Genomic DNA, 15,502 nt, shown 5'->3' with positions numbered 1-15,502 from the left:
AAAGGTCAAACAGATCATAACACCATGTAATTTGCCTACAGCTACATTTCTGGTAAACAATCAAGAGAATAAGTGAATGAAATCCCAAAACCAAAATGAGTGACCATATACAGTATATGTTTGCAGGTGCATAGAGGAGTTGTATGAGGTCAAATGCAACAATATGTTAAACTTGAGAATGAAGATACTTACAAATAAAAAAATAGTAATGCTCTAGAGCAGAGGTAGCCAATGCGGTGCCCGCAGGGACCACGTGAGTCGCCCGCATGGCATGGTCTAAAAATAGCACTAGTCACCATGGAGCTCCGTCTAAAAATTTTAGTTGCTGTTCTTTGTGAATCAAAAACGCTTGCATTAATGTAGATTTTAAAAGGACGAGGCCGCCGCACCGCACTAGGTTTTCAGGTTCCGAATGGCGGGCGCTTCCCGTTAGCGCCGGACACGCGGCCCCAGCCGGCCCCCGCCGCAAGCACACCCTGTCGTCAGGTCCGTCAATCCTCAGAACAGGCCGCGGAGCAACAACTTGTGGGTGGCGGGGGTAGAGACGAGGCATCGCAATCCTACCAAAAAGGCCCAGACTAGAGGTTTGAACACAGGCGCCCGAAGCGGTTGGATCCCCCCCTCAGCTATAGACGAGACTTTTTACTAGTTTCTTCATAGAGAAAAAGGTACCATTAGAAAAGCTGGTGTCGGTAACAACAGACGGGGCTCCCGCCATGACGGGCCGGCAACCCAATGCAAATGTGACCCAGACTTCCCAAAATTTGGTGATTAGTACTAATGTAATAGGATTCATTTAAAAATGTGAAAGAGTTGATTTTTTTATCTTACATAACTGATCATTTGTATAAACATGGACAGAGTTCATGATTCGTTCAAAAATGTTACAAAGGTAGTGGTTAGTACAAACGAGACATGATTTGAAGATATGATAGTTAATGATTTCCTAAAAACTGTTATAAGTGATAATTTGTACAAAAATATAACAGGTGTGATTTTGAACAAAATACACAATCATTTTAATTTTAATTTTAATAATTATTGTGAGGAATAATTAACATTGACATGTGATCAGACAGTCTCTGAGAATATATTATTATATATTATTATTATTATTAAAAGGTGATCTGTGCAACTTTGTTATTCAGGAAGTTTGTATCAAACAAGTAGCCCTTCGACTACTCGGTGCCCTTGAAGTAGCTCTCAGTTTCAAAAAGGTTGGTGACCCCTGATCTAGAGAGTGATCCAACTCCATAATGAACCTACATTTTAACATCACAAATTAACGTGATTGTGAAATAATTAAAGTGAAGAAAACTATGGGAATTGTGTTTAAACACTCATGTGCTTTTAGCTGCCAAAACATAAAGTATATGCCTAATGCAGCATATCAACTGCATGACAACTGTTGCAGAGCTCACACAGAGCGAGAAGGAGAAATACCTGAATGACGACCATGACTCGGTCAGTGTGGGCTAGGAACTCTCCAGGGCCTAAGTCTGTATCCCATGGTGTTACTAATGCAGTTCCACCTCAAGCTTAGTGAGCTCTTGTATTTCAATGCTACTCTTAGAGAGCCATAGTTTGCTGCTTTTGGAATGTGCTTCAGAGGAGGAGTTCAGTAACAGCTGAAACATTAGTCACCCATTGGCGAATCAGTCCAAGATGGCTTTGGTTTCCTGTTAACTGCTGGTGCTGTGTATGCAGTTGATGTAGAACAACCGCTCCACTGTCTTTGCTAGAACTGGATCGTGGCCCCAATTGTCTTTAGCATGGTATTAAGTTCCTGGTCTAGGCGAAAACTAGACATAACATGCTATCTTACTCCCCACTCTTCACACTTCCAAAAAAGGCCAACTATACAGTAGAATCAAAAGTCAAAGACAGGAGTTTATTCAAACTTCAGAGTTTAGCAATACTCAAAACAACAAACACAGTTCACTAGCCAAAACAAAGACAAAACGAAAGTTAAAGAAATGACGGGAAAAATGTTCAACAGCAAACAAAAAGGGTTTCTTACTCCAAACTCCAAACTGCTGTAAGGTTGTCTATACAGTGTATGACACAACACACTATGACATCATGTAGTACAGTGTGGTACAATTCCATTCAAGTCTTACATGGCCTCATCAGCTGACATCAGGTGGGGGACTCCAGGTCCTTTTCCAGCACAGTTTCCCATTATTTATTCATTTTACGGCTTCAGCCATTTGCATGAGATCACTGTTTTCTTTTGTTCCCATTTTAACAGAAGCTGCAGCTTCAACCTTCTGAGATTGGTTCCTGAGAGTGTACCTAAGGGTTTCAATCGGGACTCGTACTTTTACCCTGCCTTGATGTCCCTAGCCCAGTCTAACCAATACCGTGACTAGTCTGCAGAAGTTTTGTAAAGGATGTTTTAGATTCACAACTAGCATGGGTGGGATTGTTGATATGTGGTGTTCCCATGTCTTGGGATTGGGCAGGATTTACCATATTTTCGGTTGTATTTTCCTTTTGTGTGTTTTTTGTACTGTCTGTTGTTATTTCTTGAACTAATTTAGATTGGCAGTATTTGTTTTGAAAAGGTTCTATGTTATTTTCGCCAAAAACGTGTTCACTAATTAGCACTCAACACAAAGTACATCTAAGGAAATGTAGTTTCTCAGGAAAAAGTATGGACTTCAGTTACATAACCTGGACTCGACTAACATTAAAATTGCGTGATTACGATATCAAAAAAGAAATGCATTCAAATTTAACATTAACACAAATGTATCGTGACTTTGTTCGACTTGATAAATATGAATATGGATGTTATAAAAGTGTGCAGCAAATCAACTTTCCCTTTTCTTGACAACAGATATCTTTGACTCACAGCCGACACTCAGATTGCATCACCAGGACGGAAAAGTGTGATAGTCACTGAAGACCAGAAGACAACCAACAGATTACACCTTGTATAATTGCATTTAGATGTATTGATCTAAAGTTATAGTCACAAGATGCACTGCAAAATGTTCTTCAAACTGAATGTTATGAGGATTCACAAAATGTAGACAGTTGAGGTATGTTTTTATACCATGAGTTGCCATTTTGAAGAGAATTTTGCTCAATGAGCTCTTGACACACTGAGGGCAAATTCACGAAAGGATTGTTTGCTTTTGCAGCAGCTAAACCTGCAAGAATAAAATATTTGGATGTATTTAAACAACAGCACTGATTGATTGGGATATCCCAAATATGGTTTCTCTGTGTCACTTTAAATTCGTTGACTGAAGTTTTGAGGAATGCTTTTGCACCTCGTCAGTTAGAAAAATTAAACCCACAGGTCCTATTTTTCTTTCTCTCTCTGTGATTGTTCTACAATCTGCAATTGATGCACTGGCAACATTTATACTTTACCAAATGGATAAATGCAATCAGAATTTCAAAAAAATACCAAAATTGCATTCGGCTGCAAAACTTTATGGGCATGTTTGCGATGTAATATGAAATGCTCAAAATCCTTTGTGAATCAGACCAGGGGAGGTAGTTGTTCCAATGACTTTGTGGTGGTATCAACAGCCACAATCCATTCTTTGTGAAATCGCTTGTCAGCATGGTAATGCAATCTTTGTATTCAAGATGTCAATGTAGGTTACTTGGTGAAACTATTCTGTCATTGTTACATCCTGTTAAACTTCAGCCTGGATTACATGGGACTGCAGGTATTCTCTCCTACCTCATCCGTTATCTGACCTCCAAAGGTGACCCACGTGCCTGCACAAAAATGAAAGGTAATGCTTTAGATTACAGCCTGCAACAGCCTGCAACATACAATGTAATTACTCCATAATTACAATGTAATTTGTTGTACTCACGGTATGCCACTAGAGTAGCGTACCAATAACATATATGTGGTACTGGGGAACAAAATATAAAGTTATGACATGAGGGGGAAAGTATTCTGGATCTTACAAAGAACTTATACTGTAGTTATATTTTAACTACCGGGTACCTATTTTTATCTCTACAAGGTAAGTATGATTTACTGAGCAATAATCTAGACTTTTTAAAGTATTTTTAAAAAAATTACTGTACACATTCTATTACTATAACAGGGTCTAGTGTGACCATAAAACTGAGCAATAAAAAAACTTCGGGGCACATCTGTGCATTTACTTTGGAACAGAGGTCCAGGGGCCAGTATATTTCCATGGATACTGTTGGCCTCTGAAGAAGTGTTATAGTAGAATAAAAAGTGAGCTTTGACTAGTGAGTACCTCAATTTGGTTTTTTCATTATTTTCATTCAGTGTGGCTTTGTGGCACTTTGTTACACTGTCTGTGCCAAAGCACACTGACTATAATCCTGCTGACTTAATCATATGCTTCCGGGCAAAAGTACAAAAGTTTGCCGCGCTTCTCCTCACACAGCGTTGCCAACACCTGCGCAAAAAATACATCAAAATGGGCGCAATTTGTTCGTAAAAATCACAGAATACTTTTCATGCTCTGCTCCACTCTGACCGTGATGTCATCACTCTAGCACTTAACGAGCCGTGCAATACACGCCCATTATAAAATGTGAAACGGACCCAAAATTTTACTGAAATTTAATCTGTGACTTCATGAAAATCAGAATCAGAACCGTTTATTGCCAATGTATGTAACATACAAGGAAGTTGTCATGGTAGGTGGTGCATAACATTAGACAATAACATTGAACAATAAACAACAATCAACAGTGCAAGAAATAGAAACATTAAAATTTACAATAGAATTTAAAAGAACATAAGATAAAGTGCACTACAAACAGATAACAGGACTGTAAACAAGTGTAATGTAAAAGTGACAAGTGTATTTAAATATGAAGTGATGTGCAGGGGAGTAGTAGGGAGGGAAGGAAATTGTCCTGGGGATGACAGAGTGAGTGGGGGACCCGGGCTCTGTTAATGAGCCCGACTGCAGACGGGAAGAAGCTGTTCATGTGGCGTGAGGTCTTGGTCCTGATGGACCTCAGCCTCCTACCAGATGGAAGGGGCACGAACAGTTTGTGTCCAGGGTGAGAGGGGTCGGCTGCAATCTTTCTTGCTCGCTTCAGGGTTCTTGAAGCGAACAAGTCTTGGAGGGACGGCAGATTGTAGCCAATCACCCTCTCGGCAGAGCGAATGATGCGCTGCAGCCTGCCCTTGTCCTTGGCGGTGGCTGCAGCGTGCCAGACCGTGATGGAGGAGCAGAGGATGGACTCAATGATGGCTCTGTAGAAGTGCACCATCATTGTCTTTGGCAGGTTGAATTTCTTCAGCTGCCTCAGGAAGTACATCCTCTGCTGAGCCTTTTTAGTGATGGAGCTGATGTTCAGCTCCCACTTGAGGTCCTGGGATATGATGGAGCCCAGGAAGCGGAAGGACTCCACCGCGTCGACGGGGGAGTAACACAGGGTGATAGGGGCAGGTGGGGCTGCGTTCCTCCTGAAATCCACAACCATCTCCACTGTCTTTAGAGCGTTGAGCTCTAGGTTGTTCAGACCGCACCAGGTCACCAGATGGTCAGTGTCCCACTTGTAGGCGGACTCATCCTTACCAGAGATGAGTCCAATGAGGGTGGTGTCATCTGCGAACTTCAGGAGCTTGACGGACTGGTGACTGGAGGTGCAGCTGTTGGTGTACAGGGAGAAGAGACGAGGGGAAAGAATGCAGCCTTGGGGGGAGCCGGTGCTGATGGTCCGAGAGGCTGAGACATGTTTTCCTAGCTTCACGTGCTGCTTCCTGTCAGACAGGAAGTCTGTGATCCACTTGCAGGTGGAGTCGGGCACGTGCAGCTGGGAGAGCTTGTCATGCAGCAGAGACGGGATGATAGTGTTGAAGGCAGAGCTGAAGTCCACAAACAGGATCCTGGCGTAGGTTCCTGGGGAGTCCAGATGCTGGAGGATGAAGTGAAGGGCCATGTTGACTGCATCATCTACAGTACTGTTGGCTCTGTAGGCAAACTGCAGGGGGTCCAGGAGTGGGTCAGTGAGGGTTTTTAGGTGGGACAGGACTAGGCGTTCAAAAGACTTCATGACCACAGAGGTCAGGGCGATGGACCTGTAGTCATTGAGTCCTGTGATCCTTGGTTTTTTGAGGACGGGGATAATAGTGGAGGCCTTAAAGCAGGCTGGTGCATGGCATGTCTCCAGGGAGGTGTTAAAGATGTCTGTGAACACCGGAGACAGCTGATCAGCACAATGCTTCAGGGTGGAGGGGGAGACAGAGTCTGGGCCGGCTGCTTTGCGGGGGTTCTGTTTTTTAAAAAGCCTGTTGACATCACTCTCCAGAATAGAGAGAGTCGTCACTGGGGAGGTGGGTGGGGGGGACACTGGGATGGGTGGTGCAGAGGCATGAGCCATGGAGCTGTGAGGGATGGAGTCAGGACTGTCCCATTGTCTTTCAAATCTACAGTAGAACTCATTCAGCTCGTCTGCCAGGCGGAGGTCGTTCATGGAGTGGGAGTTTTTTGGCTTGTAGTTGGTGATCTGTCTGAGGCCTCTCCAGACAGAAGCAGAGTATTGCTGAGTTGCTGACTTGCTGAGAGCTGGTGTTGCAGTTTCTCAGAGTACAGACGTTTAGCATCTCTCACTGCCTTGCTAAAAGTGTATTTTGCCTCTTTGTACAAGTCCTTGTCCCCACTCCAGAATGCCTGATCTTTCTGCAGCCTTAGCTTTCTGAGTTCCGCTATAAACCAGGGTTTGTCATTGTTGTAACTCCCCTGGTGCTTGTTGGAACACAGCTGTGCTCACAGAAGCTGATATATGAAGTTACAGCCTCTGTGTACTCATCCAGACTGTTGGTAGCAGTCCTGAATACATCCCAGTCTGTGCAGTCCAAGCACGCCCGAAGATCCTCCAGAGCTTCACTGGTCCACTTCTTGAATGTCCTCACTACAGGTTTACAGAGCTTGAGTTTCTGCCTGTATGCAGGAATCAGATGGACCATGACGTGTTCAGAGAGTCCCAGTGCAGCACCAGGGACGGCGTGATAGGCCCCGCTGATTGTGGTGTAACAGTGATCTAGAATGTTCTCCTCTCTGGTTGAGCATTTAATGAACTGTCTTTATTTAGGGAGTTCACGGCTGAGGTTTCCTTTGTTAAAGTCACCAAGGACAATAACTAAAGAGTCCGGGTAGGTCCGCTCCACACACCGTATCTGTTCGGCGAGTGTCCGCTGTGCCTCTTGCACGTTACCCTGCGGCGGAATGTAAACATCGGCTAGAATGCATGAAGCGAACTCACGGGGGGAGTAAAAGGGTTTGCAGTTTATGATGAAAGATTCCAGATCAGGAGAACAGTGCTCTAGAATCACTGTGACATCGTTACACCAGCTGCTGTTGGAGTAGAAACAGATTCCTCCACCCTTCGATTTACCGTCGCGGTCTGCTCTGAACAGCTGGAACGCGGAGTCCGGTATCGATCCACAGAGCCAGGTCTCAGTGAAGCACAAAACGGAGGATGAAAAAAAGTCTCCACCAGTAGCTGAAGTTCGTCCAGTTTGTTTCACAGTGAGCAGACGTTGGAAAGAAATATGCCCGGCAGCGGTGTACGAAATCCACTTGTGCGGAGACGCACAAGCGCGCCAGCACGTTTCCCTCTCCTCCGGCATTTCACTGCATGAGTTAAGGTGAGCGCATTTTTGACGAGAATGTCCAGTAATTCCACAGAAGTTAACAAAAAAGTTGGTTGTAAGTCCGCTGGAGTTGTTCCCCTGATGTTTATGAGCTCGTCTCTGGTGAAAGAGCTCCGGATATCGCAGCATAAAACAGTATTTACAACAAAAACAACACAAAACAATGAGCACCAACACACCGAGGCAGCCATCTGCGGCGCCGTCTTAAATCTGTGCTAGCTATCAAAAATCATTTTGTAAGTATGGCTAGTCGAAGTGGGCCCAAAGTTAAGTTTTTTGCTGTCTTCACGATGAAACCCCATTCAAGTGAATGGAGAAATTTTGCTCAGTTTTTCACAATTTTCAGGAAAACGGCTGGGCGAATATCTCTAGAAAATACATAGCACACGATTCCTGATCAGGCCGCACGTTTTGATGTATTTTCTGAGCAGGTGTTGGCAACTGTGCTGTCCTCACTAAAAGTTGTTTTAGTAAAATGTAGTTTTCAGCTAATACAGCCTATACAAATATATTTCCCAGCACCGTATCCTCCAAGGAACAGACAGGTTGTTGTATTTTCAAGGTTTAATGGTGGAAAATATGTAATAATTTTGTAAAACTGAAAAAGAGCACAAACAATACAAAAGGTAAGTGCCTTTGTAAGTACTTAATAATAGCTAGTACATTAGTATAAATGCTACTAATACAAACCAAAGAAATATGAATATAAACATGTTAATATAACTGTAAATAGTAACACACTTGCAGATGAAGCCGATTTTGTGGCCTTCAAGGCACAGGATTATGTGGATTGAACACTGAGATGCTCAGTCAATGAGTCCATGGGCACACAGCACTTCTTCAACATCACTTCCTGTTACTCTGATTATTTACACTTCGCTCACTTCCTGTTGAGTGCAGCTATTCACAATCGCCACTAGGTGTTGCTAAAGGACATATAAAATAACCAATACATTGAATACAATACAGCAACGCTGTGTGAGGAGAAGCGCGGAAAACTTTCTGGCGGATAAATATTATTAAGCCCGATGGATTATATACAGTGTGCTTTGGCACAGGCAGTTTTACTGCCTTTGTACTACAAAGCCACACCGAACTAGAAAATTCCACAAGAAATTTTGACAGTGTGGCTGCTACTGCCCGAAGACGTCGCAATATATATATATACACATGCCAATATTACCGGTAGTGTCATTGAGGTTCAGTTGAGATATCGCTTCTTCTTCCAACCCTATCCCCAACCCTAGTCAACAAATCGCTCCCGTCATTTCTGTATTGGAGATATACATCTTTGCTTGAGATACATTTGAAAATTACATTTCTGTATTTGTGATGGAAAGACCTAACATTTCTGAACATGAACCTCATTCAGTTTAATGTTAAGATACTCTTACTCTGTGGGGCTTTTTTTTATTATTATGTCCTCACTCTAGCGCTGAACATTCCGTGCAATACACACCCATTATAAAATCTGAAATGGACCCCAAATTTTCCTGAAACTTAATTTGTATGAAAACTGTGCTAGCTATCACAAAGCCCATTTGGCTCAATAAAGTGCAGCATTTTGTCTACGTTTTAAACTTTGAATCATTTTTCTACGTTAAATGTGTGGCTAGTCAATATGGGCCCAAAGTTAAGTGTTTTTTTTAGCTCTTTTCACGCCGAAACCCCATTCAAGTGAATGGAGAAATGTTGCTCCATTTTTTTAAAAACCGCTGGGCGAATCTCTCCGAAAAATACTTGGCACACTATTCCCGATCAGGCCGCACGTTTTGGTATACTTTTTGCGCAGGTGCTGGCAACGATGTGTGAGGAGAAGTGCGCCAAACTTTTGGATAAAGATTATTATTATTACTAGAAAATGCATTTCCTGCTGAAAGCTAAAATTTATTGTAAAAAAATTGCTGAAAATTAAGAAATGGGAGACTACCCATCTGAAAAATGTTGAAGCCCGAAAACATTTCAACTGCACTGCTGAAAACCTTTCTAGTTGAAATGTCTAACTATGGTATCTGTAGCTGAAATTATGAGGAAGAAGGCTTTGAAAGTTGAAGAAGTTTAACAGGATTTGAAGATGTTCTCCATAGAGATCCCATTCGAAAGGAAATTGCAAATAGCTTCAAAAAGTTTAAAGATTACAAATATGAAAAGTCAAAGCACCCCTCTCCTGAAAGAGCTGAACATTTTGAAAGGGAAAAGTCCTCTCAAAATCTCATAGACCTGAATGACTGTATGAGAGAGAGACACGCAGAGAGATAGAAACATAGACAGAAAGATAGAGAGAAAGACAGACAGTTATATGGACTGAGTGAGTGAGACAGACAGACAGACAGGAGTACAATGCCTCCAAGTCTTGTGTGTGTGTGTGTAGAGAGACAGACAGAGAGAGCCTGCGTGTGTGTAACTGGTTGCCATGGTGAGGAAGCACCTGTTGGAGAGTCTGTGAGTCTGTGTGTTTATCAGCTTCACTAATGAGCTCAATCATGAACAGCTGTGTGCCTCCAGCCTTTTAATGGAGATAAAACAGGGAAACACCTCTCAAACAAATCCTCAAAACTCCCATAACCGTAGCTCCTATATTAATAAATGAGAGAAAGGATGAGTTGAAGAACAGATCCTGTAAAAATTGTGTCTGTAGTGTAAAAAATGTGGCTGAACTGGCGATTTAGAAATGGGGTACCGTGTTCTGTGGAAGATGTTTTTGAAGCAAAATTTAACATTGGTCTCTATGGAGCAGAAAGTTGGTTTTCCTCTCAATTACAGGCTTCTGTGTCAAATGTGTAAATCTGTGGGATTCCACAGTAATTTGTCTACGACAAGGACAAGATTAGCTACTTAACAGCATTCCAACAATAAAGAAACAGGGATGTGCAGGGGAGAGACCAGAAGGAAATGTCCTGGGGATGACAGAGTCAGTGGGGGACCCGGGCTTTGTTAATGAGCCCGACTGCGGACGGGAAGAAACTGTTTGTGTGGCGTGAGGTCTTGGTTCTGATGGACCGCAGCCTCCTGCCAGATGGAAGGGGTCATCGTAGCAGTCATAGCAGTCAGCTGTAGTAGTATTAGTACTGGTACTAGCATGAATAGCAGTAGTAGCAGTTGTAGTATAAGTAATAGTAGTAGTGGTAGTGGTAGTAATAGCAGTAGTGGTAGTAATAATATTGATGGTATCAGTAATAGCAGTAGTAATAGTAGCAACAGCAAAAGTTGTAGTAGAAGTAGTAGTAGCAGCAGCAGTAGTAGTAATACTAGAAATATTAGCAGCAGTAGTAGTAGTTGTCGCAGTATTAGTAAGAGCATTCATTATTTCAACAAAAAAGCCTAATTTTGAAACTTAATGTTTAAATACAGTTAATCCATGGGGCTTTTATTTTGAAAGAGTGGGGCTGGGTGGGGGAGAGGAGACATAATCATAATGTTTGACACATAAACAGAGGTTATTAAATGACAGGCTTCATCACAAGCATTTAAGTTAGAATTCATTCTGTGGGGCTTTTATTATAAAATGGGGTGTGTGTGTGTGGGGGATCCTCTAAAGATAACAGCATTCCAACTATTGTTCTTCAAATCTTTATTCTTTACAATAAAGAGAAACAGGATAACAATAGTTGGAATGCTTAACAGCATTCCAACAAATATTAAAAAGAAGGATAAAGATTCGAAGAACAATACTTGGAATGCTTAACAGCATTCCAACAATTATTAAGCCCGCAGGATTACAGTCAGTGTGCTTTGGCAGAGGCAGTTTTACTGCCTTTGTGCCACAAAGCCACACTGAATAAGTTTGTATTACTTCAGAGTGGCAAATCGGCTCGATAACGTACCCTACAAAATTTCGACGAAGCAGTCCTCGCAGTACGTTTCACCTAGATGTATCAAATTTGGTACTCAGATGTATCACATGTAGACTTAAAAAAAAAGGTATATGGGGTCCATGCTCTAAACCCATTTTGAATTTTGTATGAATTTCTCATGTTTTTTTTTTACATTTCCAGGCGCTGTACTTTAACGAACTCCTCCTAGGGAATTAATCAGATCAACTTAGAATTTGGTCAAAACAATCAAAAGACCTTAGTGATTAAAAGTTACTAAAAGCTTGAGGTTTCATCTAACGACATGGACGTGGTGTGGCGACCATTTTACATGGTTCGCCATCATCCATCAAGCTGTTGTAACTCGACTGTACTTTGTAAAACCTGACCCAAACTTGACATGCTTGATGACTGTCATGACTTTAGGACTTCTGCATGCCAATATTAACTCACAGTCATAGTGCCACCTACTGATAACCATGGCCCTAAGCAGGATTTTATAATTACAGTTGCCCAAACACTGTGTTTGTGGCCACAACCCCAGAAAAAGACTTCTCTGATCTAAATATGTGCAAACTAAGATGTTTGGAGAGCAGAAATTGGATAAAAAAGGTTTCCAAATCACGCTTGTACGTGGAATTTTCATTAATAGTAAATTTTATTGTTTTTGTTCGTTTTGGAGCCAGGCCGTAATGTAAAGTACTTTAATGCAAAGTGAAGTTTGTTAAATAAAATTAAACTGCACCCGGCCTAATTTATATGATAGATTATTCTACATTGGCTCACCTTTTGGCTTACATTTATTTCTGTACAAAAATGTTTTTTTTCCACATGGAACTATACATGCTCCTATTTTTCCTCAACTCTTCCAGCTTTGAGTCTCTCAGTAGTGATTGTCAGAGCTACCTGCACAAACAGTCGGTTTTTGAGACATACATTTACTTTGAGAGTCTGTTATGTCACTAACACTGAAGCGCATTCACACACATTCAGTTTTTCGTCGATTTTTACAGGGTGAGTTATGATTTTATTCGGAGGTACATTCAAAACATTCAAGGCTTAAGACCTGGCAAAATTACCTGGCTACGCCATTGTCGACACAGGAAACACCGTTTAACTCGTGCACGCAGTGTATGATGGTCACAGAAATGCATGGCCACGTCACCCAGAGTCCTGCCAGTAGCCTCGACGTGCATGAAATTGCGAGGGCCCGATCAATGCAGCTTTAATTTTATTATTTATTAGGGCTGGGTTTGAAAAAAACGATTTTCACACACTGGATAATACTCTGTTTGATGAAAATGTATTTTAAAAAACATTCTGTAAAGTATCAGATATTAAGAGTACTTTTTTGTTTAATTTTAGATTCCTTCCCTGGCAACCATAGGGGGCCATGACACAAAACATGAAACATCCTTGCCCGCATGTTCAATGATGATGTTGGGAAGAGAATAAACTGGAAAGGGATATATGGTAAAAAGCCTTTCAGCCAGATAGTGTCGAAGACTTTGCTCCTGCGTAAGTAACTGTAATATTTAATGAAAACAATTTGAAGTCAACCAGAGGTCTTAGGTAGTGTTCAAACTTACATTAGCATCTCATAAAAAAACAGCCATGGTAATTAATTTGATTGTGACCACTGCATCGACTGATTTATTCATTTATTTAAAAAGGAACCCCATTGGCACCAGCTAGTCTTCCTTGGATCCAAAATCATGTTCATCAGTCAGACTTAGTGTAACACAAATGTAATGTTGTATAAAGTCTAACTCATGTTCACCTCAAATTGTGTTATATTACATATAAAATGCTGATTAGTGAGCATTTAAGTGGATTTTGTTACATTTTGACAGAGCCAGACATGAGAAACTTTCTAATAAAACTCTTGGCAAGAATGCAAATTAGCATGTTTCCAGATCTTCTCCTTTTAATTGTGCTAAATTCAAAATTGAGATCATATTTATTGCCTCCACACAGCTTACAACCATATTATCTGCTGTAAGCGCTCTATTAGAGCATCCCAACAGTTAGAAAGCCAACCAGGGTGGGCGGAGGGGGTCCGGAGGAGGGGTGACTGGATCTGCCCGGCCACAGGGCCGCAGAAGGCTCCGGACACAGGTGCTCCGGCGGACGGCCGGACGGGCAGAAGGGCTCCGGACACAGGTGCTCCGGCAGACGGACGGACTGCCAAAGTTGCTCTGGACACAGGTGCTCCGGCGGACGGCCGGACTGCTGAACTTGCTCCGGACACGCACGCTCCAGCGGACGGCCGGATTGCCGAACTTGCTCCGGACACGGACTCTCATAGTCGGAGCTCCGGGGAACAGGATGCTGGCCCAGGTCGCTGCGACTCGAAGGCGACAGCGGCAGGAACTGGAGGTCGCTGCTGCTCCAAGACGGCAACGGCGGGAACTGGAGGTCGCCGCGGCTCCGAGACAGCAACGGCGGGAACTGGAGGGCGCTGCGGCTCGGAGGTGGCAACGGCAGGAACTGGAGGTCGATGCGGCTCGGAGGCGGCAACGGCAGGAACTGGAGGTCGATGCGGCAGTTGATTTGAGATAGCACTCAAAGCTGAGCCAGATCTGTGTTTCCAGATACTGCATTGTAGTCCTAAATTATTTAGTAAACGTACTATATGTACTAACTGATTTTTTAAATCTTTGTCTTTTGTAGGGTTGTCATAGCCACTGCTGTTTTGCCGGTATGTTGCCGTTCTCTTTGCTGCATGTGGTGGTGTGATGTGGTGAATGTGTACATTGTCAAGCTGGTTACTATTGTATGGTTTTGTTGGCCCCCTGCATGTCTGGCTCTTACGGATTCTGAGGTGTTTTATAACGGACCGATTGTTTTTTTTATTCTCTAGCTTCAGTGGCAAGTTGGCATTAATTTGTTTTTGGACTGTTGTGCTTTTATCATGTATTGAATAAACCTGTCCCTGACTTGATTTTTAAAGTAACTAGTGTGAAATAAATTGTTCATGCAGAGTCACAATCCACGTCTCTGTGTTGTTGTGTTACCACTACCCATATCCACATCTACACCCATATCAACCTTTTTATTTAGTTTTCCTGGGGACTCTAACTCCAGGTGCTGTTGTCTACTCTTGAGGCCCCAGTAGCCGCTTTATTTAGGTTAAATGTGCTAACCTCAACAAATGTTGGTGATGGCTTACGGCTAAAAGTTTGGGCTTGTACTTGGTAAATGGACTTGTACTAGTATAGTGCTTTTCTAGTCTTCCGACCACTCAAATCACTTTAACACTACATGCCATTCACCCATTCACACCCATTCATATGCTGATAGCAGGGGCTACCATGCAAGGTGCCACCTACCCATCAGGACTACACCGTACACTGCCTACGGGAGAAATTTGGGGTTCAGTGTCTTGCCCAAGGACACATTGACATGGACTCTGATTGAAAGACGACCCGCTCTACCATTGAGTCACAATCGGCAACTTGGGAACTTTGAAACTTCTTTACCCATATTTTTTTGCATTGTTATTTTTAAGTGCCCTGAAGTTATAAAAAGACAATGTAGTTTGCATTTTTTTGGTAAGAGGCTCATTTTGAAATTTAATCCCATCAGATGTATGAAGTGATTTAGAAGATATCACTCCCACCATTCTTGAAACATCCAGTTTTTTGCCTTAATTCTGTGGTCATACTGTACCTTGTAATAATAATAGAATGGGTACGAAAATTAAATAACTGCAATATAGATTATCTCAAAGTTCCTCCCAAACAGCCATATTATAGAATAGGTATCCATTGGTTAAAAAATAACTACTGGGTACCTACAGTATACGTTATTTGTAAGATCCCAACTTGTTACCCCCTTATCCCATACCTTCACTTCTCTAATATTACAGAGGTGCAGGGTGTGGAAAGATAAAAACTATCTGTGTTTCTGATCATTTCTCCCATTAATGTTTTCTTGCAGACAATGGAAGTAGTCTGTGGACTCAAGTTGTCTTACTTGGGTAGTCCAAAGGAAAATCTTCAGATGAATGCTGGTTATGCAACTGACAATCAACTTCATGTTGAAAAAAAGGTGTAAGAATGCA

General features: G+C 42.2%; 1 protein-coding gene across 1 annotated transcript in view; it reads right to left on the bottom strand.

Moving 5' to 3' along the window:
• Positions 1–15,502, bottom strand: part of LOC142938499 (voltage-gated potassium channel subunit beta-2-like) — a 125,689-nt gene that overhangs the window by 107,631 nt on the left and 2,556 nt on the right. Inside the window, exon 3 of the mRNA XM_076081714.1 lies at positions 3,704–3,741. Coding sequence (XP_075937829.1) covers positions 3,704–3,741 — 38 coding nt within the window. The remainder of the gene's footprint in view (positions 1–3,703; positions 3,742–15,502) is intronic.

Source organism: Anarhichas minor, unplaced genomic scaffold (assembly GCF_050575085.1).
Source record: "Anarhichas minor isolate MPS153535 unplaced genomic scaffold, ASM5057508v1 ptg000086l, whole genome shotgun sequence".
Classification (NCBI taxonomy): domain Eukaryota; kingdom Metazoa; phylum Chordata; class Actinopteri; order Perciformes; family Anarhichadidae; genus Anarhichas; species Anarhichas minor.
This window is presented reverse-complemented; position numbering and strand designations above follow the sequence as displayed.